The sequence below is a fragment of the Arachis hypogaea genome, chromosome 12 (assembly GCF_003086295.3).
Source record: "Arachis hypogaea cultivar Tifrunner chromosome 12, arahy.Tifrunner.gnm2.J5K5, whole genome shotgun sequence".
Lineage (NCBI taxonomy): Eukaryota > Viridiplantae > Streptophyta > Magnoliopsida > Fabales > Fabaceae > Arachis > Arachis hypogaea.
Genome location: NC_092047.1, coordinates 4,974,115 through 4,999,175, shown reverse-complemented (window position 1 = coordinate 4,999,175; position 25,061 = coordinate 4,974,115). Strand labels below are relative to the sequence as shown.

General features: G+C 35.1%; 2 protein-coding genes across 3 annotated transcripts; both read left to right on the top strand.

Annotated features, from left to right (window-relative positions):
* Window positions 1-4,201: 4,201 nt before the first annotated feature.
* Window positions 4,202-8,450, top strand: LOC112726520 (protein KINESIN LIGHT CHAIN-RELATED 1). The gene is made up of 3 exons (XM_025775934.3): window positions 4,202-5,534; window positions 6,497-7,405; window positions 8,034-8,450. The coding sequence occupies exons 1-3, from the start codon at window positions 4,942-4,944 to the stop codon at window positions 8,266-8,268; spliced, it is 1,737 nt and encodes a 578-aa protein (XP_025631719.1). The 5' UTR covers window positions 4,202-4,941; the 3' UTR covers window positions 8,269-8,450.
* A 1,057-nt stretch (window positions 8,451-9,507) lies between these two features.
* On the top strand, window positions 9,508-22,038 carry LOC112726519 (uncharacterized). 2 transcript variants are annotated; one of them, XM_025775931.3, is made up of 16 exons: window positions 9,508-10,011; window positions 10,364-13,036; window positions 13,163-13,565; window positions 14,049-14,277; window positions 15,068-15,232; window positions 15,458-15,730; window positions 15,839-16,084; window positions 16,266-16,652; window positions 16,772-18,184; window positions 18,296-18,352; window positions 18,554-18,985; window positions 19,668-19,891; window positions 20,106-20,239; window positions 20,391-20,633; window positions 20,714-20,892; window positions 21,417-22,038. In XM_025775931.3, exons 1-16 carry the CDS (start codon window positions 9,642-9,644, stop codon window positions 21,531-21,533), a joined length of 7,545 nt encoding a protein of 2,514 aa, XP_025631716.1. In that variant the 5' UTR covers window positions 9,508-9,641; the 3' UTR covers window positions 21,534-22,038. The 2 variants fall into 2 exon arrangements, with proteins under 2 accessions (XP_025631716.1, XP_025631717.1); XM_025775932.3 differs by having other exon boundaries at window positions 9,535-10,011; window positions 10,384-13,036.
* Window positions 22,039-25,061: the final 3,023 nt, after the last annotated feature.

Here is a 25,061-nt window from a genome sequence, read left to right as displayed (position 1 = left end):
GTTCAATTCACAATTGGATCATCCTGGATATAGGGATATTGTGAACCAGTCATGGTGGTCTGGTAATAGAGGAATTCATGGCAAGCTTTCGGAAGTACAGAAGAATTCATTAGAGTTTAACTCGAAAGTATTTGGTAACATTTTTGTTAAGAAATGTGAATTAGAGCAGCAGATTAATTATTTACAAAAGCGTTTGGAAGTGGTGGATAGTATTTATTTGCGTCAGAAAGAGCAACAGTTGCTTGATGATTATAATAATACTCTAGTGCAAGAAGAGCTCCTATGGTTCCAAAAGTCCAGAGAGCAGTGGGTAAGGTTCGGGGATAGGAATACAAGATTCTTTCATATTCAAACTCTTGCGCGAAGGAAGCATAATAAGATTCATGGCCTTTTTCTCAAAGATGGAGTGTGGGAAACTGATCCAGAGGTTCTGAGTCAAGAAGCAGAGTCTTTCTATAAAAGCTTATTCTGTCATTTGGATGATGTTGATTTGGGTTGCCTTGGTGATGTGCCTCTTCCTTCTCTAAATGAGGAAGCTTGCCATAACCTTACGGCACCAGTTACTATGGAGGAAGTCAAAGCAGCTGTTTTTCACATGAACTCTTTTAAAGCTCCGGGTCCTGATGGGTTTCAAGCTTTCTTCTTCAAAGAATATTGGGAGATCATTGGTCTTGATGTTTGGAAGATGGTTAAGCAGGCATTCTCCGGTGTTTCTCTTGATCTGAGAATGTTGGAGACTTTACTGGTTCTCATTCCAAAGGTTGAATCGCCGGTATCTATGAAAGATTTCAGGCCGATTAGTCTCTGCAATGTAGTTTACAAGATCATCACGAAGGTCCTTGTTAATAGGCTTCATCCTCATTTTGCGGAGATTGTTGGCCCGCTTCAAGGAGGATTTATTCCGGGACGAGGAACTCCTGACAACATCATTATTGCTCAAGAAGTCCTCCACTTTATGAAGAAGACTAAATCAAAGAAAGGCACACTGGCCTTTAAGATTGATCTGGAGAAAGCTTATGACAGAGTTGACTGGAGGTTTTTAGCTCATACCCTTAAAAGCTTTGGTTTTCCTATTCCTACACTTAATTTGATTATGAATTGTGTCACTGCTTCTTCCTTATCTATTCTTTGGAATGGGAGTCATCTGAATGGCTTTACTCCTAGCCGAGGTCTTAGACAAGGAGACCCTATGTCACCCTATCTTTTTGTGTTGTGTATGGAGCGATTGGCATGCTTTATTAGTCATCAGGTTGATTTGGGCTTGTGGGAGCCGGTTGCTATTTCTAGAGGGGGACCAAGAATATCCCACTTAATGTTTGCGGATGACTTGCTTCTGTTCTGTAAAGCTATAAAGAGACAAGTGCAAAATGTGATGTTGGTTTTAGAGACTTTTTGCAAAGCATCTGGGATGAAGATTAATGTTGAGAAGTCTAAAGCGCTTTGCTCCAAGAATGTCTCTGCAACAAGGAAAGAGGTTTTTACTGGGGTATCCTCTATCAGATTTGTCCAGGACTTGGGCAAGTATCTTGGAGTTACTCTTAGCCATTCTAAGATGACTCGTTCAGCTTTCAATGGTGTCCTGGATAAGATTCGGAGTAGGCTAGCAAGCTGGAAAGGAAGTTTACTCAATCGGACTGGTAGGCTCTGCTTGGTTAATTCTGTTGCTGCTGCTATTCCCACGTACCAGATGCAGGTCTCTATTTTTCCCAAAGGAATCATTAGTAAATTGGAGTCTATGATGAGGAATTTTCTTTGGAAAGGACAAGTTGATGGAAGAGGATTGAATCTTGTTAGTTGGAAGGTACTGGTTACTCCAAAAAAATATGGAGGTTTGGGGATTAGAGATCCTTATTGTGTAAATATTGCTCTTCTTGGGAAGCTAGTTTGGACTTTTTTCCAGCAGCCAAACAAGCTATGGGTCCAATTGTTGGATGCCAAATACCGATCATCTCTATATGACTGTTTTAGTTATCCTAAGAACAAGGACTCTCCCATTTGGAGGTGTCTTTGCAAGGCTTGGGAAGTGTTGAAGGATGGGTTTGCTTGGTGTATTGGAGATTTGAACCAGAATTTTTGGTTTTCTAGCTGGAGGAGAGAAGGACGGTTATCTAATGAGATGGATTATGTTCACATTTCTGATTCGAATCTTCGGATACAGGATATTTGGTCGGTTGGTAGGTGGCATTTGGATACTCTTTATTCTCCTTTATCTCAAAATCTGAAAGATAATATTCTCTCTTACAATCCAGATGAACAAGCAGGTCCGGAAGTGGGTTGGTATTGGAGTGGGTCTGCTGCCAAAGTCTATGACTCACGCAATGGTTACTTGTGGTTGTGTAAGCAGCTGTTTGGTTGGGAGGAGCGGGAGAATTGGCTTTGGCTTTGGCGTCAGCTTGTTCCGGAAAAGCATAAGTTTTTGGCTTGGTTGTGTCTTAAGGAGGCTCTTCCTACTGCAAGTTTTCGCTTTAGAAGAGGGATGTCGTCATCGGATAGGTGTCCAAGATGTCTTTCTAGCCAGGAATCGGTTTTACATTGTATTCGGAATTGTCCAAAAGCTCAGCTTGTCTGGCATAGGTTGGATATTTCTTGTCATCCTTTGGATTTGAAGAACTGGTTCTTGTATCATAGCAGAGAGCATCCGTTCAAGTTCTTTTCGGGACTTTGGTGGATATGGCGAGCAAGGAATAATGACATCTTTAATCCCCATGAAACTTGGCCTCCGGAAAAAGTGATTTGTCTGGCATTAACTTCAGAAAAGGAGCTTAGGAATATTTTTGAATTACAACGTATGTCCCTTCCCTCTACTCTAAATGGTTTTTGGAATCCCCCATCTATTGGTACTTTTAAGATTAATTGTGATGCTAGTTATTTTGGTTCGGGTGATAGTGTTGGTTTTGCTTGTGTTATTAGAGATTTTAATGGGAGCCGGCAAAGGGGGTGTTTGGGAATGATTGAGAGTAATAGTATTCTTCAAGGAGAATTGTTTGCTATTTGGAGAGGATATCTCTTAGTTTGGGATGTGGGTCAACGAGATGTTATTTGTGAGACGGATTGTGTGGAAGCATTTAATCTTGTTACTCAAGATGGTTTTGGGTTTATTGATCCACTGGTGCTCAAAATAAGAGATATCATGCATTGAAATTGGCGGGTTGACTTTCGTTTGATTATGAGAGATGCAAACACGGTGGCAGATACTATGGCAAAGATGGCGATGAAGTTACAACTTTCGCATGTGGAGCTTCTTTCACCTTGGGAGGAGTTTAAGAGTAGTCTTGAATGGGACTGTCCCTCTATTTAGGCAGTTCCTTATTTTGTTTGTTTTGTTTTTTTTTATTTAATTTATTTCAGTTACCAAAAAAATTTCACAATTGGATAAATGAGTAATTTGATCGATTCGATTAGAATTTTAAATCAAAATTATAATTAAATTGTTTAAAATCGACCAATTCGACAGAAATTTGTCTAAATTAACTAACCTACTATAAATTTATAAATCAGACAAATCTTCCAAAAGATTGACGAAAATTTGTAGTTTTGTACATTTCTTGTCAACTTAAAGTTGCAAAGTTGAAATTTTATAAGGAGCTAAGCTACTCCTTGATCTCTAAGACCAAAACATACTTTTAAAGAAAAAAAAACAGTTACAATGTTGTGATTTCAAATATTATGGCAGGTGTACTTTTATACAAAAATAATAGCAATGGTATTGATATGTATTATCGTACGTAATTTAATTAAATATGTTAAATTATTTAAAAATTTTCATCTATTATTTTCACTAAAAATTATATTCGCGTGAAATTATTTTCATACAAGTAATGACTATTATTTATTATCTAAGTTTCAATACATTAAAGTGATTAATTGAAAAATTATTTAAAAGAGTAGCATTAAAATATTCAATATATATATTATATTTATTAAAAGATTTTAAAATTTATTATTAATAATAGTTTTAATGTGTATCCGTTAACCAAAAAATAAATTTTTTTAATTTTCTCCTTCAATTGATTTAATAAAATCTGATTTTATATTATATATTTATATAATATAAAAAAAATCGATATCATTACATTAATTTTTTTATTTTTTTACCAAAGATATGAGACTCGAACCCGCAACTTCTTAATTGAATATGGAGAGACTATGTCATTTGAATATCATTGGCATATCATCGTATCATCACGTTAACTTAACACACAATCAAACGTAGATCATGTCATCATACACATTAATTGTTTCCCAATTTAGATATTTCTACGTAATCCACTAACCACAAATACAAAAAGGGAAGAGAGAGAAGAAGAAGAAGAGAATGTAAGAAACTGCAAAAAAGCAGCAGATAGAGGCTTCTGTGTAACTCAACACAACCTTAAACAAAGGCACATAAACATAAACAAACACTAGTTGTTCTACTAGTTCAGCAATCATTCTATCATGGATTTTGTTTCAATCTTCTTCCCCTTTTTCCTTGTCAAGCTTGTTCTCAGATTAAAGTACCCAAATGCTATGATCATGAGGCGTCTCTTCCAAGCAACCTTCCACCACTACTACCACCATAATTCCTAATAATCCATTACCACAATTCTCCGATTCAATTCTTTTTTACTCTTCTTGTTCCTTTAATCATAGCTACACCCAATTCCCTAACCTAACCTAACCTCAATATATACATACATACACATTAGAATTACAACAACAGCATAAAGTTTCCATTTTTCTTTCCCAAACCCACAAATTGAATTGTGAATATTGAAATTAGTGAAGAAAAGTTTCATTTTCTGTAATTCACGCAACACAATACCCTGAAATTCAATAGTGGGCAACTCATTCAGCTTAGAAAGAAAAAAAAAAAAAAACATTTTTTCCCCAATTCACATGAACCCATAATCCAGAAACCCCAAGTTCCAATTTTGAATTCTTGGTTTTCAATCTTTAACCATGCCAGGACTATTCGCCGCTAGAACCCCATCAAAAACGCAGTCGTTTCGTGATTTCCTCATTGAACCGCCGGAAAACGAACCCTCCAGCGAGCTGAACCCTTCTCCGCCGCCGACAGCGAAACGAACCACCATGAGAACGCCGGATAAACTCGCCGTCGACGACAACGATACCTCCCTTGACAACCCAGACATGGGCCCGTTCCTTCTGAAGATGGCCCGAGACACTGTTCATTCGGGTCAGGACCCGAAGAAAGCCCTAGAATACGCGATTCGGGCCTCCGAGGATTTCGAGCGGGTGTCGGGTCCAAGTTCGGATCTTGCCACGTGTCTCCACGTGGTTGCTGCAATATTGAGCGGGTTAGGGCGGTTAGAGGAAGCGGTCGAGACTCTGGAGCGGTCAATTCTGGTGTCGGATAGTGCAGAAAACGGGTCGGGTCATGCAATGGTGAAGTTTTCAGGGTTGATGCAGTTAGGGGATACTTATTCAATGATTGGGCAGTTGGATAGGTCCATTGAGTGTTATGAATCGGGTCTGAAAATCCAAGTTGAGGCTTTGGGTAGATCTGACCCGAGAGTTGCTGAGACTTGCAGGTATAGTAAAATTTCATTGCCTTATACAATGGAGTTTAATTTTGATGGAGCATAAAACGTGTAAATCTATTTCATGCCGATGGTGCATCAAAATTAAATTTTATACAATAAGATATATCCATTGACCATTGTTCTTTTATTTTGTTTTGGTTTTAAACTCTGTAATTTAGTTTGTAGGTATTTAAGGTTTAAGGATTAGGATATGATATTTATGTTAAGTATGCAAAATATTTCCACTTTGTTTTCGGTGTCCCCACATTGTTTATTTTTCTTTTTGAACTTCTCATAATCTCAATTCTCATGTATGTTGGTTTGTTAATTAAGTAATGTATTATTATTCTAGTGATTAGTGAGTTAGTGGATCAGTTTAATTAGTATATCCAATGTTAGTGGATTTTGTTTGAGTTGGGTGGCAGAAATGATGTTGAGTATCTGTTATAAAAAATTCTAAAAAAATATTGTAGAATCTTTTCTTAGGTGGTTTGGTCGGATGCTAGACCCTCTAAAGAAAAATGTAGTTTAAAATAGGTCGACTTTTTGTCTCTGCATAATTTGATCAAGGGTCATATGGATCTGAAAACAACAAAACCTATGAATTGTTTTGTTGGTTTTGGCCTATTAGAGCATTGGATATGGATACATTATCCATTGATCATTGCACTCATAATGGCGCATCACATGCACTGCATCAATTATTGATGATTTGAACCATGGTTATGGATTCTGAATAATGACTCTATAAGAAAGTATTCAATAGAAAAAAAAAAATCTCTTTTGTTTTGTACTTGATAGAAGCAATATAAAAATGACATGAGTTTAGGAACTAGTTGATTGAAGTAAATGGTTAGCTTCATAACTCTGTCTATTAATATTGTTTATAACATAGTTGGTAAGGAGGAGTATAAGCTCATGTGATAAGGTACTTAAAGTTTCCCTAAATAATTCCTTTCCTTTGTTAATAGATACTTAGCTGAGGCGCATGTTCAAGCCATGCAATTTGATGAGGCTGAGAAATTCTGCAAGAAGACCCTTGAGATTCATAGGGAGCATTGCTCGCCAGCTTCTCTTACAGAAGCAGCCGATAGGCGTCTTATGGCCCTCATATGCGAGGCGAAGGGAGAATACGAGCCGGCACTTGAACATCTTGTCCTTGCTAGTATGTCGATGATTGCCCATGGGCAGGACAATGAGGTTGCAGCGATTGACGTTAGCATTGGCGATATTTACTTGTCGCTCTGTCGTTTTGACGAGGCTATTTTCGCCTACCAAAAAGCGCTAACAGTGTTCAAAACCACCAAAGGTGAAAGTCACAGTTCCATAGCATTAGTGTACATTCGCCTTGCCGACCTCTACTACAAGACGGGAAAATTGCGCGAGTCAAAATCCTATTGTGAAAATGCGTTAAGAATATACTCCAAACCTGTACCTGGAACTACCCCAGGAGAAATTGCGAGTGGATTGAATGAAATCTCTGCCATCTATGAAGCTTTAAACGAGCCGGAGGAGGCACTGAAGCTCCTCCAGAAGGCAGTGAAGTTATTGGAGAATATCCCCGGACAATATAGGACAGTGGCAGGAATAGAATCTCAAATAGGAGTAATCTTCTACATGGTTGGGAGATACAGTGATGCATGGAAATCTTTTGCGAGTGCCATTGCAAAGCTTAGAGCAAGCGGAGAGAGGAAATCGGCGTTCTTCGGATTTGTGTTGAACCAGATGGGCCTAGCATGTGTGCAACTGTATAAAATTGCGGAAGCTGCCACACATTTCGAAGAAGCAAGAGAGATATTGGAGCAGGAGTGTGGAACATACCATTTGGACACTCTTGGAGTTTATAGCAATCTTGCAGCAACTTATGATGCCATGGGGAGGTAAGCACATCTTTCATTATTAGCTTGCACAATGTGTTTCTGTCTTTATGCTATTTTGTGTTACAATCATCTATTCTTTGTGCCATTGAAGCTTTCATTTCTTTAGTACCCTAAAGTTAGTAGTCACTCAAAATGTTGCATCATGGAAGATCATCATTATCATTCATTGCCTAGGGACATTTCTTTGGCCTAGTAAAGCACCAACATAGCTCCCATAAGATCACTTAGTTAACGAAATATACGATAAAGGTTTAGCTTCGCCTAACAAATTCATCTAATCATCAATTGGGCTTAACCTAAATTTTGATTGGATTCGATTGTTAAATGGAGCAAACTTATAGGGAATCTCGAACAAAGTTTCAATCTTTCATGAGTTGTTTCGTTAGCGAAATGATCTTTCGAGAACTATTTTGTTAGTTCACTCCTCATGGCATGTATAGTGTGACACTGCTTCCATTTCCATTAGTTGGTGATATGAGTGCATGTTTTTTGCCTTTCAAAAAGGGACCACTATAGGACTTTTGTGATCTTTTGCTATATTGAATTTCTTGGCATAGAAGGCATAATTATATGATTCCATGTTAAGTATATGATAAGAAGATCTCTTTTTTTTTTTTGGTGTATACAGAGTTGAGGATGCCATTGAGATATTGGAGTACATACTTAAGATGAGAGAAGAAAAACTTGGAACTGCAAATCCAGATGTTGATGATGAAAGGAAAAGACTGTTTGAGCTTTTGAAAGAGGCAGGAAGAGTTAGAAACAAGAAGGCAAAATCACTTGAAAATCTTATAGAATCCAAGTCTTTCAAGATGAAGAATGAAGGGAAGAAGAAAAGGGTTGCATTTGGTTTGAGAACTTGAAATAAAGAGAGTTTTATTGTCATTTAAAAAAAAAAAAAAATCTCTTACATGTTCTCTTTTATTTGGCATCATGAGAATTTTGCTAGTGTTTTTGGTTCAATGAACCTTTACCTAGTCTTACATGTGTTAATATTGTCAATTGTTACCCTTGATATATAAAAATTTACTGATTTTTTGTGTCACTAATTCTATCAAAATACTAAAAGGAATTTATCTTATATGGCAACTTATGTAGGCAAATTAGTCCATCAGGGTATTTGTTATTTCCAATCCATCAACAATGGGGGAAAATCAAATATGATGTTAGAAAATATAATCATGTTTTGTCTTGTATATATAAATAATCAGTTACTAAATTATTTATTTTATAAAATATATGATAAAATATAAAATATATATTGTATTTTTTTAGTAAATAATATAGAAAAATATTCTATGTATACTAAATTTAGTTATAAAATTAGTCATTAAATATTTATGGATATTTATATATGTTGATTTACATAATATCTTTAAATAAATATTTAATTACTAAAATAATAAAGTCAGTTAAAATTGAAATAATTAAATATATAATAAAAAATAATTAAATTTATTTATAATAATATAATAAAAAAGTTATAAGATACTAAACATGTATTATATGTAATAGTTAATTGATAACTAATTTTTAGTATATGCAATAATATTAATTAAAAAATATAATTATTACATGAATTTATCTAATAGTCTTTCCTTCTTTCTTTTTTCCTTTCTAGTGTGGACTTATTAATTACCAGTACCACCGAGAGTCGGAGACAACTACAATGAGAACTACATATAAGATTAAATTGAGAAATAACAATGATTCATCAAATTATAGGGTCTAATTATAATGTTTTTTAGTAAAGTAATAAATAAATTTTGATAATTTAGCCAACAACAACGAGTTATAACTTATATGATATATTTTTTTTCACTTAGAAAGTTTGGATTTAAATCTCATTCTTAACTTTTGAAAAAAAAAATTCTAATAATTTATATTTTTAATATATTAATCCTTAAAAAAAATTAATAAAATTTTTGAAAATAATAAATATAAATACATTATTTTAAAATTAGTGCTTATGATTAGAATAAAAAATTTTAATTTAAACTACCTTATCCATATTTATTATCTTAAAACATTTTATTAATATTTTTTTTAAAGATAAATTTTAAGAGATTTATTTGTTAGTTTAATTATTTTTTAATCAAAATAAAATAACTACATTAGATTCTGAAATTGCAACCCGGTGAGTGATGGTTAAAAACTTTAGATTCTTGAGCTGAAGCATGAGCTGCTTTCAATTTTCAATGCCTAAATTCTTGAATCCATTCCTCTGAACAAAACCATGAATCAAAGAAATTCTTCTTCTATTAACCCCATCGATCACTTGCCACTCCAACTCCACCGATCCGACGTCGTTCCACCGTCACCTTCCCCTACTTCCGCCATCGATTTCCTCCCCGATTTCGCCGGATACTCATGGATCGCTTACGCTGCTTCCTCTCTCCTTTCCATCACTCACTTCCCTTCTCCTCTCTCTCACAAACAGACTCGCATCGGTTCCATTTTCCGCCAACTCTTCGAGCTCTCCGGCGACCCTTCTTCCTTTGTCTCCGCCGTCTCATGGTGCCCCCGGACCCCTTCCTCCGGTGAACTCGCTGCTTCAGCTCAAAATTGCATCTGGGTCTTTCACCATCGATCTGCTACCTCAAAAGGTAACTCAAAGTTCCAAACTTTTTGTCTTTTCAAATGCTGGACCATTAATTAGAACTTCAATGTTTGAATGAGCCTTGCGTTTACTGAGTTTGATTGCTGAATGCTGAATGGGTGAATTTTTACTTCTAATATATATAGCTTTGCGAAATAGGGTTAGCATTGCTGAATGCTGATTTCTGAATGGTTCTGCTATGAGGTAGCTGAAAGTTTGAGACTTCTATTAAGGTTGTATTTGGATAGGGAGATTCCATAGGTGCTACTATCTAATATATAGTAGCTTTGCAAAATAGGATGAGTATTTCTTTGATTAGCTCTTCATATTGAAAACACAATGTTGTCACTCATATTCAGGTTCTTTTTGTTGGAGCCAGAATGCAGTGCTTGTACAACAAACGAAGGTGGAGGCCATCAAATGGACAGAATCAGGGGATGGAATAGTTTCCGGCGGAAGCGAGGTGGTTTTCTGGAAAGAGAGTAATAAGCGTTGGGAAATAGCTTGGAAGTTCAAAGTGGATCAACCTCAAACTCTTGTTTGCACAACCTGGTCTATTGAGGGCCCTTCGGCAACCACGGCACATCATGGTAAAGGACAAGTTGAGGGGTCATTAGCAAATCAGGCAAGCAAATGTGTCTTGGTAATTCAAAACAATGGACAATCTGAATATTCAACAGCCAATCTACGGCATCCTCTACCTGTCGTAATGATTCAGTGGAGACCGCCAAGAAGAAGGCTATCAAACGGATATGAGGGGCATTCAGTTAGGCATGTATTATTGACCTGCTGCTTAGATGGAACTGCAAGGCTATGGAGCGAGATTGATCATGGGAAGGCTAGAAGGAATGCGAAGGATACCAATGATCTAAAGATCACGGAACGCTCTTTTTGTGTTGTTGGTGTAATTGAGATTAATCAAGCCTTGAATGGAACCCTAGGTTCAAATATATTTGTATCATGGGGAAGAGAAATGGAGGGAATATTTAAAATCGGTGAAGGAGTGAAGCAAGATTTCTCCAAAGAAAGATTCAAGGACGATGTTAGAAATTGTGAATGGCTAATAGGTTTTGGTCCTGGAATGTTGCTAAGCTTTTGGGCTGTCCACTGTCTTGATGACATTTCGCCACTTAGATTTCCTCGAATTACATTATGGAGGAAACATGAATTCCAGGCCAATGACATAGGAAGCACTCATAAGTTTGATTCATCTGATTTTAAAAATGCATTACTTCTGCATAAAGTCAGTATATTGAGGAACTGCTTGTCTGGTCCACCTATAGTCTGCTCTCCACTCCAGTTATTACATTGCAATTCTTTAGTTTGGTCATATTTGCGTATTCAAGCAATAGACGATACTGTTGAGACCTCCCTTGATAAAGCCAAAACGGATTACATCTCCAATTTGAGTGGTGGAGTTTTAAACTTAGATGGTCACAGTGAGAAAATTTTAAAGGTTTCAATTCATCCTCATATATGCGAAGTTCAATTTGCTGCTTCTCTTGATAAGAATGGGCTGATTCTTTTTTGGTCACTTTCTAACATTTCAAACTGCATTTTGAAATGTCCAACTTTGGTTCCTTCTTGGGAACTTTGTGGGAAGCTTGTAACTCAAGGCTCATGCTCGAAGTATACAAGTTTGAGGTGGGCACCTTCAGTACTTAATGACAACCTGGTTTTATTTATGGGACATGCCAGGGGGGTTGATTGCTTCATAGTCAATATTTGTCGAACTGAAGAAGAAAATGTAGAATGCCACTACTTATGCACTATTCCTTTTAATGGTCATGGTCCTTTTAAGCATGGCCCATCTGATATATTTGCAATTCCTTTGAACTCGACTTGTAATAAAACGTTTCATAATAATAAAATTATGCTATTGGCAATTTGGATAGGGAGATTCCAGGCCTTATCATGGGAAGTTAACTTACACTCATTCGATATGTCAACAAGCTGTTGTGCATGTGGTATTGATGCTAAAATCCCCGATAATGGTGATATTTGGGCATTTGAAAGTACATTTGCTAATAAAAGATATTTCATTGCTGTAAATCCTTGTTCTTCTGAGTATCCAACGCCTGATGATCTAGTTACCAGCTTTGCTGTGGTTGATGCAGTCACTCTAAGCCACAGACAGCAGGAGTTAGGCTTTGCAGATGATCTATGTAGTGGTTATCCTGCATCTATTATGGCCACGGGTTGTTCCAATGGTAGCTTGAAACTTTGGAGAAGTAACTGTGGCAACCGATCAGCTCTGCACTTGCCATGGGAGCTTGTGGGTATGTTTACTGCACATGATGGTCCGGTCAATCATATATGTTTCACTGATTGTGGTCAGAAGATAGCTACTTGCTGCAACAGAAGAGATTCAAATGGCGTCAATACCATTCATATATGGGATGCTGTAAACCTGATCAGTGAAGGGACTTTTATTTTGGAAGACAGGCTAACTTTTGAAAGTAATATTTGTAGTCTAAATTGGTTAACTTTAGGTACTGGTCAGTTGCTGCTTGGAGTTTGCTTGGAAAATGAATTACAAGTTTTTGCGCAGAGGCGTTTTGATGGTATGACTTTGTCAAACTCTGTAAAGTTTCCGAAGATTAATATATGGATTAATATTGCATTTGCTCAGACTTCCCTTCCAATTCGTGATTTCTTGTGGGGTCCCAGAGCTACAGCAGTGGTAGTTCATGAAAATTACTTTAGTATATTTGGTCACTGGTTGTTTCACGAGGATAGAAAACAAGGGAGTAATTTTCATTTCCGTGATTCCAAGCCAAATGCCGCTAATTGCAAGGGTGAAATATATGAAGACGGACCTACAGTTCTTACCGATTGTGACTCCATGCAGTCCTCCAATATTAATATGAGGGATGATAACCGATCAAGTAGCTTATGTCTGGCCAAGAAGCAATTGAAGTCTGAAATTTGCACGAACATTGGCTTATGGAGCATCTTAGAAGTAGCTGAGACAATTAGTAGGCCTTTGCCTACATATCACCCCGATATTCTCCTCACTAATATAAGTTCAGGTAATGATTGAGTAAGTTGTTTTCTACTTTTCTTTAAAGATGACTCGGCTAAATTACTTAAGTAAACATGTAATTTAGAATTTGAACCTATTATGCTTTTGTTATATTATTTGTAATGTTTTTCAGGAAATTGGAAACGTGCTTATGTAGCTGTGAAACATTTTGTTGAATATTTGACTTCTAATAATGATCCTAAAATAAGGTTCGTCTCCAAAAATAAGGGTCTTCCAGAGATGAGTTTGTCATACTATCTAGAAGGAAGCCTGTCAGAAGGTTCCCAAGACAGGAGATTCCAATGGAGTGGAGATATTGCGTCAATCACGTCAACTTCTCACATGGAAAGTAGCATTTCTACCTCAACAAAGTCTGAGCTTAATGGCTTTGTTGAATCCATTGAGAATTCGCCCGAGTTATTGCATTTGACCAATGTAGAGAAGTCAGAGATTCTTGCAATCATTGATTTGCTTGGCGAAGTTTGTAGTCCACACTTGTCTTCTGCATACCAAAGTCTTGATGAACCTGGCAGGAGGTAATCTTCAGATTATTATCAGATCCTTTCGATTACATCTTTTGTTTTTTTTTGTCCTGTTTTGCTCTCATTTTGAAAGATGATAAGTAGAATATTGACTATTGAAATACCCGTGAAGCATTTCTTGCACAAAATCAATGTATACAAAAAAGAAATACCAAAAATTACCAGGATAAAACCGAAAATTGTAAGTTTTGTATTAATACAATCCATGATGGAACATTTTGTAGTGCAGAACAAAGTACAAGATTAAATATAATGTCTTGAATTGAACATTTCTGCCTCTGGATCTCTGCCATAGAACTCGGTGATATACAAACACCCCAGTTTTATTACTATCCAAGACATTTATAGCTTGGTTCTTTTGTATTGTGTTTGAACTTCAAACACCCCAGTTTTATTGTGTTGAATTTTCAATGGCAAAGTATCTGACGTAGGTGATAGTTGTGCAGTTTCTCAATTACTCTATTACTCTATTTATAGGTTCTGGGTTGCGTTGAGGTTTCAGCAACTGTTTTTTCACCGAAAGTTTGCTAGAGCTGCGTCTTTCGAAGAATTGAATGTTAATTCAAGGTTGTTTGTGTGGGCTTACCACTCTGATTCCCTAGAAAATTTATTTGGTTCTGTCATACCCAGTGAACCATCATGGCAAGAAATCCGTGCTTTGGGTGTGGGCTTTTGGTATGCTAGTGTACCTCAATTACGTGCAAGGGTAATGTGGTTTCTTTCCCTATTTTGCACTCTTCTCTGTGTGCTATATGTGAAACTAACATGAAAGAAATCTTGAATACTGTGATCTTCAGTGTTTAGCATTCGAAATGCTATGACTGCATCTCATAGGAAAAAGAAAATTAAATTCCACACTGGTATTTTAGGGTTTTATGCTCATGAAAAAAGAAAAGAAAAAGAAAAAAAGGTGGAACGAAAATATATCTTAGTTTCTCTTCAAAGTATAGCTATAGCATTATGTTATATTTCAAAATGTTTAGTTGCTCTTTTCTCTTTGATTTTTTACACGATTCCTACTTATTTGATGCATTAATTTTGGAGACTGTTATTTAATTTAATGCATTTATTATTATTATTTGGCTTTGAAATTTATAAAATCCTTTTATTTATTTATTCCATTATTTGAATGGAAATTTGCTATTTTGCAGCTGTGCAGTGTAATAAATTAAACTTGGTCATTTAATTTAAAAAAGTATTATTTTTCTAACCATTTAATTTGATTTCATAATCTTTATTTATTATTTTTTTCTGATAGACGATTTTACAAAGTCAATTTGGATTGTGTTCACTCCTAGAAAATAAATATATTTACTCATCTTTGTAAAACCAGTATGCGGATGGAGAGCTTTCATTTCAATGATCGTTGTTTAATTCTTCCTTTATGTCCTTGTCATCTGTTGATTGTTGCCTTTCAGAAATCAGAATATCTGATTGTTCATGATTATTTTTCCAATTCAAGTAGGTTTGATGCTTTATTTATTCTTAATTTTTAGATGGAGAAATTGGCAAGAGCTCAATATTTGAAAAACAAGAATCCTAGGGATTGTGCACTGCTATATATTGCACTAAACCGAATTCAAGTTTTGGCTGGCCTTTTCAAACTCAGTAAGGATGAGAAAGACAAGCCTTTAGTGGCCTTTCTTTCGCGTAATTTTCAGGTATTCTGTTTTGTACAAAAAATTATAGCCCGAATGAAAAATTTTAGTAGTTTATTAATGTGAAAAATCAACTACGGATCAGACTGGTCGAGTTATGTACACACAACAATTTGAGTTGTTTTTAATATGGAGTGTATTGATGTGTCAGAATTACTCCTTACATACATTGTCTTAGCATGCTTATGGCATTTGTTATTTGAGTAATCATAATCAGTCGATTTACAGGATGAGAAAAATAAAGCTGCTGCTTTGAAAAATGCATATGTGTTGTTGGGAAAGCATCAGGTGGAATTAGCTATCTCGTTTTTTTTGCTCGGAGGTGATCATTCTTCTGCTGTAAATATTTGTGCTAAGAACCTTGGGGATGAACAACTTGCACTAGTTATTTGTCGCCTTGTTGAGGGCCATGGTGGACCATTGGAGCGTCACTTAATAACAAAGTATATACTTCCTTCTGCAATTGAAAAGGGAGACTACTGGCTTGCAAGCCTTCTGGAGGTGCCCAAATACTTGCATTCATTTGTCCATAAAGATTGTTATGCTTTTCCTCTAATGGCTTCTCTCTGTATATGATTCTAACTATAATCTGCTTTCCTTCATTCGCAGTGGGAAATGGGTAATTATTATCAATCTTTTCATAGAATGCTAGAGTTTTCAATAACTCTGGTGGCTCAGGAGTCCACTGTCATGTCCAATTGTGGTCCTTTTCTGGATCCAAGTGTTGGTACTTTTTGCCATATGTTAGCAACAAAGAATAGCCTCAGGAATGCTGTCGGGGAGCAAAATTCAGCAATTCTTTTAAGATGGGCTACTTTGATGACAGTTACTTCCCTAAAACGATGTGGCAATGTTGTAAGTTTATTTTACATATTATTCAATTATTTGACTCTTCTAGTCGTACTAAACAAAGTGGATATGCTTGGAAGTACAAGCATATAGTCCAAGTTTATATGTTATTACTTCAATGATTTGTTGAATGTGTTGCAAGCTCTCTTTATCGAACCCGGTTATATTCTCGTCTTTCCATTTCAAGGTTGAGGCATTGGAATGTTTCTCATCTTCAATGAGCATGCATGGGACAGCAGATCAAGGGAGCGATTTGAATGTCAGCCATAATGTGCTTTCCAGTCCATTAAAGCCTTTGCCAAGAAAATCTTCTAACTGGTTGTCCTCCGATGTGTCTGTTCATCTGGAGTTCCATAAGAAATTGAATTTGGCACTACGCTACTTACTGAAATTGATAAGAGAGCATCCAAGTTGGCTTGAGACTTTCACTGAACCTGTTGGGGAAGCTTCTTATGATGATGAATGTATGATACAATATGAGAAATCAGTTGAAAGTTTTAAGCAAAAGTTATGCACAGGGATTTCTCTATATGAACGGAGGTTTTTGTTGCCTCCTAGGTCTCTTATCAGTAAGGTATACTGTTCAGCTACTTAAATGGCGATTCTATCTTTTTCCATTTTTTTTCACATATTCATATTCAGCAGTATACTTCCTAGACATAACTCTTATTTAAATTTCCATTTGTTCTGCAGATTTTACTCTTTCTATGCCATCATGGATTATTGTACATTGGGTATGATATCGCCGATGGATGCGCTCGAGGAGAACTATCTCAAAAGAAGAGTGATGTGTCTGATGCTTTCAGTTTATATCGCTGTCAGGTTAAACCCTTCTTTAAGACTGTAGAAGAAATCTCCTTTTTCTACTCAAGATTCATTTCTGCCTGCAGCATGGGATATTCTGAACAAAGTTCTACTTCTATTGAGAAAGTTGCATCTACGGAGAGTCGATCTATGTTTTCTGATGCTTCGAAGTCTCACTTTGGAGGTGTTCTGATTTCATTATGGTATTTAAGAGCCATTTTCAAGATCGAATTGCGGTCCATCAGCATAGATCATGTCAAAGAACATCTAGATATCCTTGATTTATTTGAGTACTTTTTACAGTTTTCCTTAGCTTGGCTTCAAAGAAACTCAGGAGCACTTTTATTTATGGTGGAACCATTCTTGACTGCAAATGCTAATGGTTGTAATCATTATGAGGCTGATATGGTGAATCTGAAGAACCGTTTTCCCAAATTTGCAGAGTTGTTGACTCGAAATTCATTCACAACAAATGTACAAAACCTCCAAGTCTCTGAATGTACAGAAGATGGAAAAGTTGATGACACAAAGCATTCAATTCCAGAAGATGAAAGATGGAAGATTCTAGGGATCTGCTTGTGGCGACATATGTCTAGATTTATGATATCTAATTTAAATTTGGTTCTTGATAAACTTGAAGATGGTAACAGTTCAGGTTCTTTCCACAGAAATTTTGCTCATAGGGAGTTCACGCTCTTAAGTGTTGATTCCGATAGCATCAGCTTGCCTGAACAGATTCGATTACTCTCGTTTAGCTTATGTGATTTACTGACAACAACAGTTACCCACATTTCTTCTTACCATGTCAAGCAACTTGCAGAATATTTGTGGCAGAAATTGGAGAATAATTCGACTGTGATGACTCTTGAATGGCTGAAACAACCACGTCAATCAGAATCCAGTCAAAAACAAAACCTGGACATCTTGGAACTGGTGAATGGGAAAGATGAATGTTCAGTTCATCAGTTACTGTGGGACCACTGTGCCGATCAAAAATTAATATCGGAATGCTTTGCTCAGGAAAAACTCAATTGGTCAAATTATTTGGATCATGTGCCTACTAAAGGATGGAACGACATGCATATACTTCTGACAGGGCAACATAAAACTGATGACATGCGTGATAAAGAATCTAAACTTGGCATTCCATTACAAACTCCTGAAGTTCAATCTCCTGTTAAAGGAATGTTCCAAAGTGGCAATGCTTCGACAAGTTCCAACCAGAAAGATATATCTAGTAGGAACATTTCAATTTTCCATAATCCCAGAGAAATGTACAAAAGAAATGGGGAACTTTTGGAGGTGATTTTCCCTTCTCTTTAATCTTCCACCCCCCCCCCCCCCTCCCAACAAAAAAAAACCCATGGCAACCCATATGTGTATAATAACGACACCGATTCTACATTTGAACAGGCATTGTGTATAAACTCTACTGATCAACAGGAAGCTGCAGTTGCTAGCAACCGGAAGGTTTGTACTGTTCATTTTTTGTTATTCTGAAGCTATGGATGCTTGGTAGTTTCAAATTAACAAATGTGCTTGGTTATCTTCTTTGACGGCTTTGTTATGAATTTCACTACATTCAGATTGACATTCTAGGAATATTTTAATCCAATAGTCGAAGATGTCTGGAAGATTATAAATTGGTTTATTTCTTTTCATCTAACTCAGGGTATAGTATTCTTCCGTATGGAAGATGGGATGCCTTCAAGTGATAAGTCATCAGACTTCTTGTGGGCCAAGGCTGATTGGCCACAAGATGGGTGGGCAGGTTCGGAATCTACTCCTGCTCCTACATGTGTTTCGCCTGGTGTTGGTCTTGGCAACAACAAAGGCGCACACCTTGGGCTCGGTGGAGCAACTGTTGGCGTAGGTTCTTCAGTTTGGCCTAGCAAAGACTTTACTGGTGGTGGAGCATTAGGAGTTAAAGGTTTTGCTGGTATTGGTGCCTATGGATTAGGTTGGGGAATTCAACAAGATTTTGAAGATGTTGTTGATCCACCTGCGACTATGGAGAACGTAACTACGAAGGCTTTGTCTAGTCATCCGATGAGACCTTTCTTCTTGGTTGGCTCAAGCAATACACACATTTATTTGTGGGAGGTAAGAAATTATTATCTTGTTAATTGTTATACATACATGATAGATATATCTGAATGCACTTGTATTTGTATAGAATCAAGTGTAGTGATGGCTTTCTCTCTTCTTATCATATGGTATCTTAATGGCATGTTACAATTCTAGCATCATGTACATATATTCACGCAATTCTTTGCCACTTGGAAGGAAGCTGTAATGTGAGGCAACAGTTTGTAGGACTAGCCCACTAGATTCTTTCAAAAATAGGTCCCCCTCTCTTAATTATTTTATTTGAAAACTGAAGATAAGATTTGAACTTCTTGTCATTCTATTTAGATTCTTCTAAGTATTAATTAATTGTATGTTTTGCACATGCTACTCATTCGAGCCTCTGGAAAGTCCTTTTTTTAATGCTTTTAAACCGATGCTTTCTTTGAAGGTAGGTGATGTTCTTGTTTTAAATTTTGGGAAGATAATTGGGTAGGAGATACTTCTCTTAGCTTAATTTTTCCTCGTCTTTGTCATCTTTCCTCTATGTATAATTCCCCCTTCCAGGTGTTATATACTGTATGGGACTCTTCATTTTCTCGGACTTTCGACTTCTTTTGTAATCTAAATAATTCTATCATAAAAATATAAAGTTAATTGTCTGTTTCAGTCAATATTTCAAGTTTATATCTAATGAGGAGCATTATTATGTATACAGTTCAATAAGAACAAAGCTATGGCTACATATGGAGTGCTACCCGCCGCCAATGTACCTCCACCTTATGCCCTTGCATCAATATCAGCTTTGAAGTTTGATCACTTCGGACATCGGTTCGCTAGTGCTGCATTAGATGGAACTGTCTGTACGTGGCAATTGGAGGTAGGAGGAAGGAGCAATGTTCATCCAACAGAATCATCACTCTGCTTTAGCGGTCATGCGTCGTATGTAGTTTGTTTTTCAGTTACATATTTAGTTACTGTTGACTTTGGTTGTGCTTTTACTGTTGATTTAGAATATCTATCAAGCCAATTACATAGTGAGTTTAGGTTTTGATTAATGTGTATGGTGGAATTCAACAAGTTTGAATTTTTCGCTCATCGCCTGTTTCTCGATTACTCTTCATAATTGCAAAAACTATTCTATATTTGATTTCAGGGATGTCGCCTACTTGTCTTCAAGTGGATCAATTATAGCTGTAGCTGGGTATAGCTCTAATGCTGTTAATGTGGTTATATGGGACACTTTAGCTCCACCAACAACTTCCCGTGCTTCGATTCTATGTCATGAAGGTCTTACCCTAAATATATGTACTAATGAATGTTCATACATAAATTTTGTAAAGGGTGAATAATTCTAAGGTTTATATGATGTTTTTCCTTAAAAACGATGGTTTGTTCCTCATATTTTCATGTTACTAACCTAATCTTTTGTATTGTGAAGGTGGTGCGCACTCCCTTTCTGTTTTCGATAGCCATGTAGGCGGCGGTTCTGTTTCCCCAATTATCGTGACTGGTGGTAAAGGTGGTGATGTTGGTCTCCACGACTTCCGCTATATAGCGACTGGAAAGACGAAAAGGCACAGGCGTATTGATACTATGGGGCATAGCCCTACTGCGTCTTCGACTCATGATAAGGACCAGAAAACAGATGGTATGCTTTGGTATATTCCAAAGGCTCACTCAGGTAAAGATAAAGTTTATTATTAACTCTCAGCTTGGTTTATTCTTTATAGGGCTGTTTCTTATTAAATTTTATGATCATAGGGACTGTTACAAAAGTCGTTACCATCCCGAATACAAGTTTGTTTCTAACTGGAGGCACAGATGGAGATGTCAAACTCTGGGATGCTCAGAACACAAAGTTAGTACATCATTGGTCCAGGATACATGATAAGCACACCTTCGTGCAGCCGAGTTCCCGTGGATTTGGTGGTGTTGTTCGGGTAATTTGTTTACATTTACATGTTAAAAATATGAATAAAACTATAGTCTTGTCCCTTGCCATTTTCTTACTGGACAAGTTTGTTTTGGCGTGGGGATGAAAGATACTGTTTTGAGTGTGTTTTTCGGGGATGAGATTGGAGTTTTACCCTATAAGAAAAATTCATTTGGTGTTTGTAACTTTGTACCAATGACTTTCATAACAACAACAACAAAGCCTTATATACGCAACCTAACCTGATAATTACATCAGTAGATGTTTCCACAGCTTGAACCTGTGACTTTGAGATCACACGGAGACAATTCAACCGTTGCTCCAAGGGTTCCCTTCATTATTATATTTATATCGTTTTAAAACAAGTGTTAAGAGCATTCTAACATCCTCATTTTAACTCTTGGGTCTTTTTCTTAACAAGAATAATCGTTAGTTAATTAGCTTTGTAACAATATGTTAGTTTTAGGGAACTAGTAATTCATTGGAGACCTAAAAGTTCATGCATTAAACTGATAGCTTGAAAAATCACAGGCTGCTGTTACGGATATACAAGTTGTTTCGCAAGGTTTCCTCTCGTGTGGTGGGGATGGAACTGTGAAGTTGCTACGGCTCAGCGGTCACCTTGATAGCCATGGAGTCAAACTATGATGATCTACTCTCATTTAAGCATAACTTACTGCAAAACTGCAAAGGTTTTCATGAAATGAGTGGTTGCGATTGATTTCCAGATTGTTGAAGCAGCCATCGATTTTGAACAGGATAGTTCATCACTACGTCCGCGTCCACGTCCACGTGTTGAAGAGGTCAGCATAACTTCATCTGCATCCAGAAATAACAGTCCTTTTGTCTTTTTTTAATCACTTTTTGAGATGGTTATTGTTCTGTGTGGGTTCAATTTTCTATTAGGTTCCATTTGCAGGGTGATTGATTTTGAGAAGTACAATTAGTGTAAAGTTGTGTTAAATAAATCATAGCCAAAAGTTTTATTCATATATTCAAATGCAAATGTGATCAGAGATGAGAAAGTCATGCTTGCATGTCTAGTTAGAATTAGGAATTTAATTTTGCTTATTAATATTGATGGTGTAAAACAATTTACACTTTTATTCAATCATGTGTTATATTAGTAAATTGAAATTGAGATGTCATGTAAGTTAATTGCGTAAAATTAAGATTTAATGCATTGTCCTGTGGTACACAGCTTATAGGTGTATAAAAAGTCAACATTGTACCAAATGCAATTATATATTTATATCTGCCAATGAGTAATAGTTCAAATGGCATAATCTCTCCGTACTCATCTAAGAGGTTGCGGGTTCGAGTCTTCATATCTTTGGTAAAAAATATATATATATCTTGAAAATTGCAAAAATGCATAGGGAAAAAGGTTGCCAAGTGTACTTTGTGAATTGTATTTTATTCATGATAATAAGGGTTCAATTATGATACAAAATTATTGGGTTAACAAATTTTTTTTTTACTAAGATAGAGACTCGAACCCGCAACCTCTTAGGTGAGATGAAGAGACAATATCATTTGAGCTATAGCTCGATGGCATTGGATTAACAATCTTGCTACCGCTACCTGTAAATTTTTTATAATAAATATTATTTTTATACTAATATCGAAAGAAAAATATTATTTTTATACTAGTATTTTTTTAACAACTGTATACAGATTTTTTTTGTTAATTAGTCAAAAAATAATTTAAATACGTAATTAATTAGTAATAATCGAGTTTTCATGCCGGTTTAGAAGTATTTAATGTATGAATAATATTTTTCTTCTGTTAATTATACATTTTATGGAAAATTTGTTTTTTTTTTTTTTTTGGTATCTTATAATTTGTCATAGAATTTCATAAACTGCCTAACCAAAATGTTATCATTGGAAAAAAAAATTGTCAAATAATATCTTAAATGGTAAATGCACCTATCATAAAGCATATGCTTTGTGACAATGTATTCTGATCCAGATTTTTAATTTTTATCATTTTGTACAAAATAAAAATTTAACAACTTACTTCTCAAACAGAAAATGGAATTAGTAGTGTTTATTGAAAATAATTGACATATCAATTCCAACCATTGTGCTCTAATTAAATTATACATAAGTATTTGAGCATATAGTTAATGACATTATGTATCATATAAAATGATTTTTTTTTTTTAAAAAAAATTTACCAGGTGTTTCTTAATATTGTCTTCATTTTGTTTCAAATAATAATTTGAGTTTAAAAATATCTCTATTCATGTTTTCAAATTTTAAACTTATCCCTTTTTTTTTCTAGAATTTAATGGTAAATCGTTAGATAGTTTGATATGTTTGACTGAAGATGAGATTCTCTTAATTTTTTTCTTACTTGAGGAGGTAAAGTGTGATTTCTCACTATACATTTTATAAGTAAAACTAAGAAAAAATATTGAAAGGTTAAAAATTACACTTTATCCCCTCAATTAAAAAAATTTTGAAAGAATCCATTCTCATTTAACTGAATCATCTAACAATTCACAATGTTGTTTTCATGTGAAAATATTTTATGGGAATATCTCCTTTTCTTAGATTAATATTATATTTTTACTTAAAAAACATTAAAGTTTAATTTTGATGCACTGGTAATATAAAATATTTTACACAGTTGTGTAATTACATTCGTTCTTTTGGATGACTATTCACGCCATCAATAAAAATTGTAGTTATCTTTAATGATATGATTTTACGTAATTGAATACACGTATAAAATTGTTTTACACTGACGATATATCAATTAAATTCTAAGAAAAAAAAAAAAAGTACATCTTACAACCTTAGTTCCCATCATTTTCTAGTTTAAAATAACTACATTAGAACAAAAAGTCAAAAATCATTACTTTGTTTAAAGAGAACAATAATCAACCAACAAGTAAGCAAAAGGACAATGATTATTAAAATTTGTATAAAGTAGGACAAAGTCGTATACCATAAATGCGACTTCCGTTTAGGAAGAAATTAAAGACTTTATAGTACTCTAATTAAACTCGCAATCCCTCAAAATAGGTTAGTATATACACATCATAATAGACACTCACACACTCACTCGTATACTTTGTTAGTAACAAAATTTTCCCAACTACCTTTTTTCTTTAAAAAGATACATGCTCACAATAAATAGCTTGCTATCCTTCACCTACCTACCAAAGAAAACAAACACATTTTTCTTTGGTGCATTCTACGGTGCCTATTTATATTTGCTTAACTTACTAAAAAAAATAAAAATTAATATTTAAATTAAAAAATATAAAAATAAATAATTTTTTAATATTTAAAATTTATCATAAAAGATAAATTTGATAATTTTGACACCAAAATTATAGGCACCATAAAATTTGCCTTTTTCTTTTCTTCATCTTTTAATTTCAGCAACCAAAAAGTGAAACGTGGATTTGAGATTATGCCCCACAACCTAATTTTCATGCATCATTTCCTATCAAACCCATTGTAATTTTGGAATCAAAGAAATAAAACCATGGGCAAGCACATTGTTTCATTATGATCTTTTGTTCCAACCTAACTAACCATATAGTTTGCCTCAAACTACGTTTTAGGTTGCATTCTTTTTTTCACATTGTGGGGATAGGTTAGTAGTTTAGTACATTTTAAGTAGATTTGTCCACATCTTATTTCTATTTATTAATTTTCAAAAATTAAAAGAAATCTTTTAACAAGTGTCTATAATAAGTCATTAATACATATGAAAAAAATTTAGAATCTATATACCATCTCTCAAATAATATACTAAAATGTGATGCTAGGTTTTCATTAAAAATTAGTAACGTGAAAATTTTAAAAAAGGCATTCATTATAAGAAAATGTTAACGAGTCACCACTTTTATTATTAATAAATTAATCTACTAAATTCAATTAATTATTCCTGAAGTGCTAATACTAGACATGGCAGTGCCTAAATGAATTTAGAATTTAAGATGCACTTATATAGGGTAAATCTGTAAATAAATTTTATACTTGTATTTAATTACATAATGTCACATCAATAAAAATAATTATATTTTATATTGATCGTGTGAATTGTCATAAAAATACGAATATAATTGTACGATTGTATAAAATATTTTGTACTGTTAGTGCATCAATATTATACTCATAAATTTATTGGGACCAATTTAGATTGATTTAATG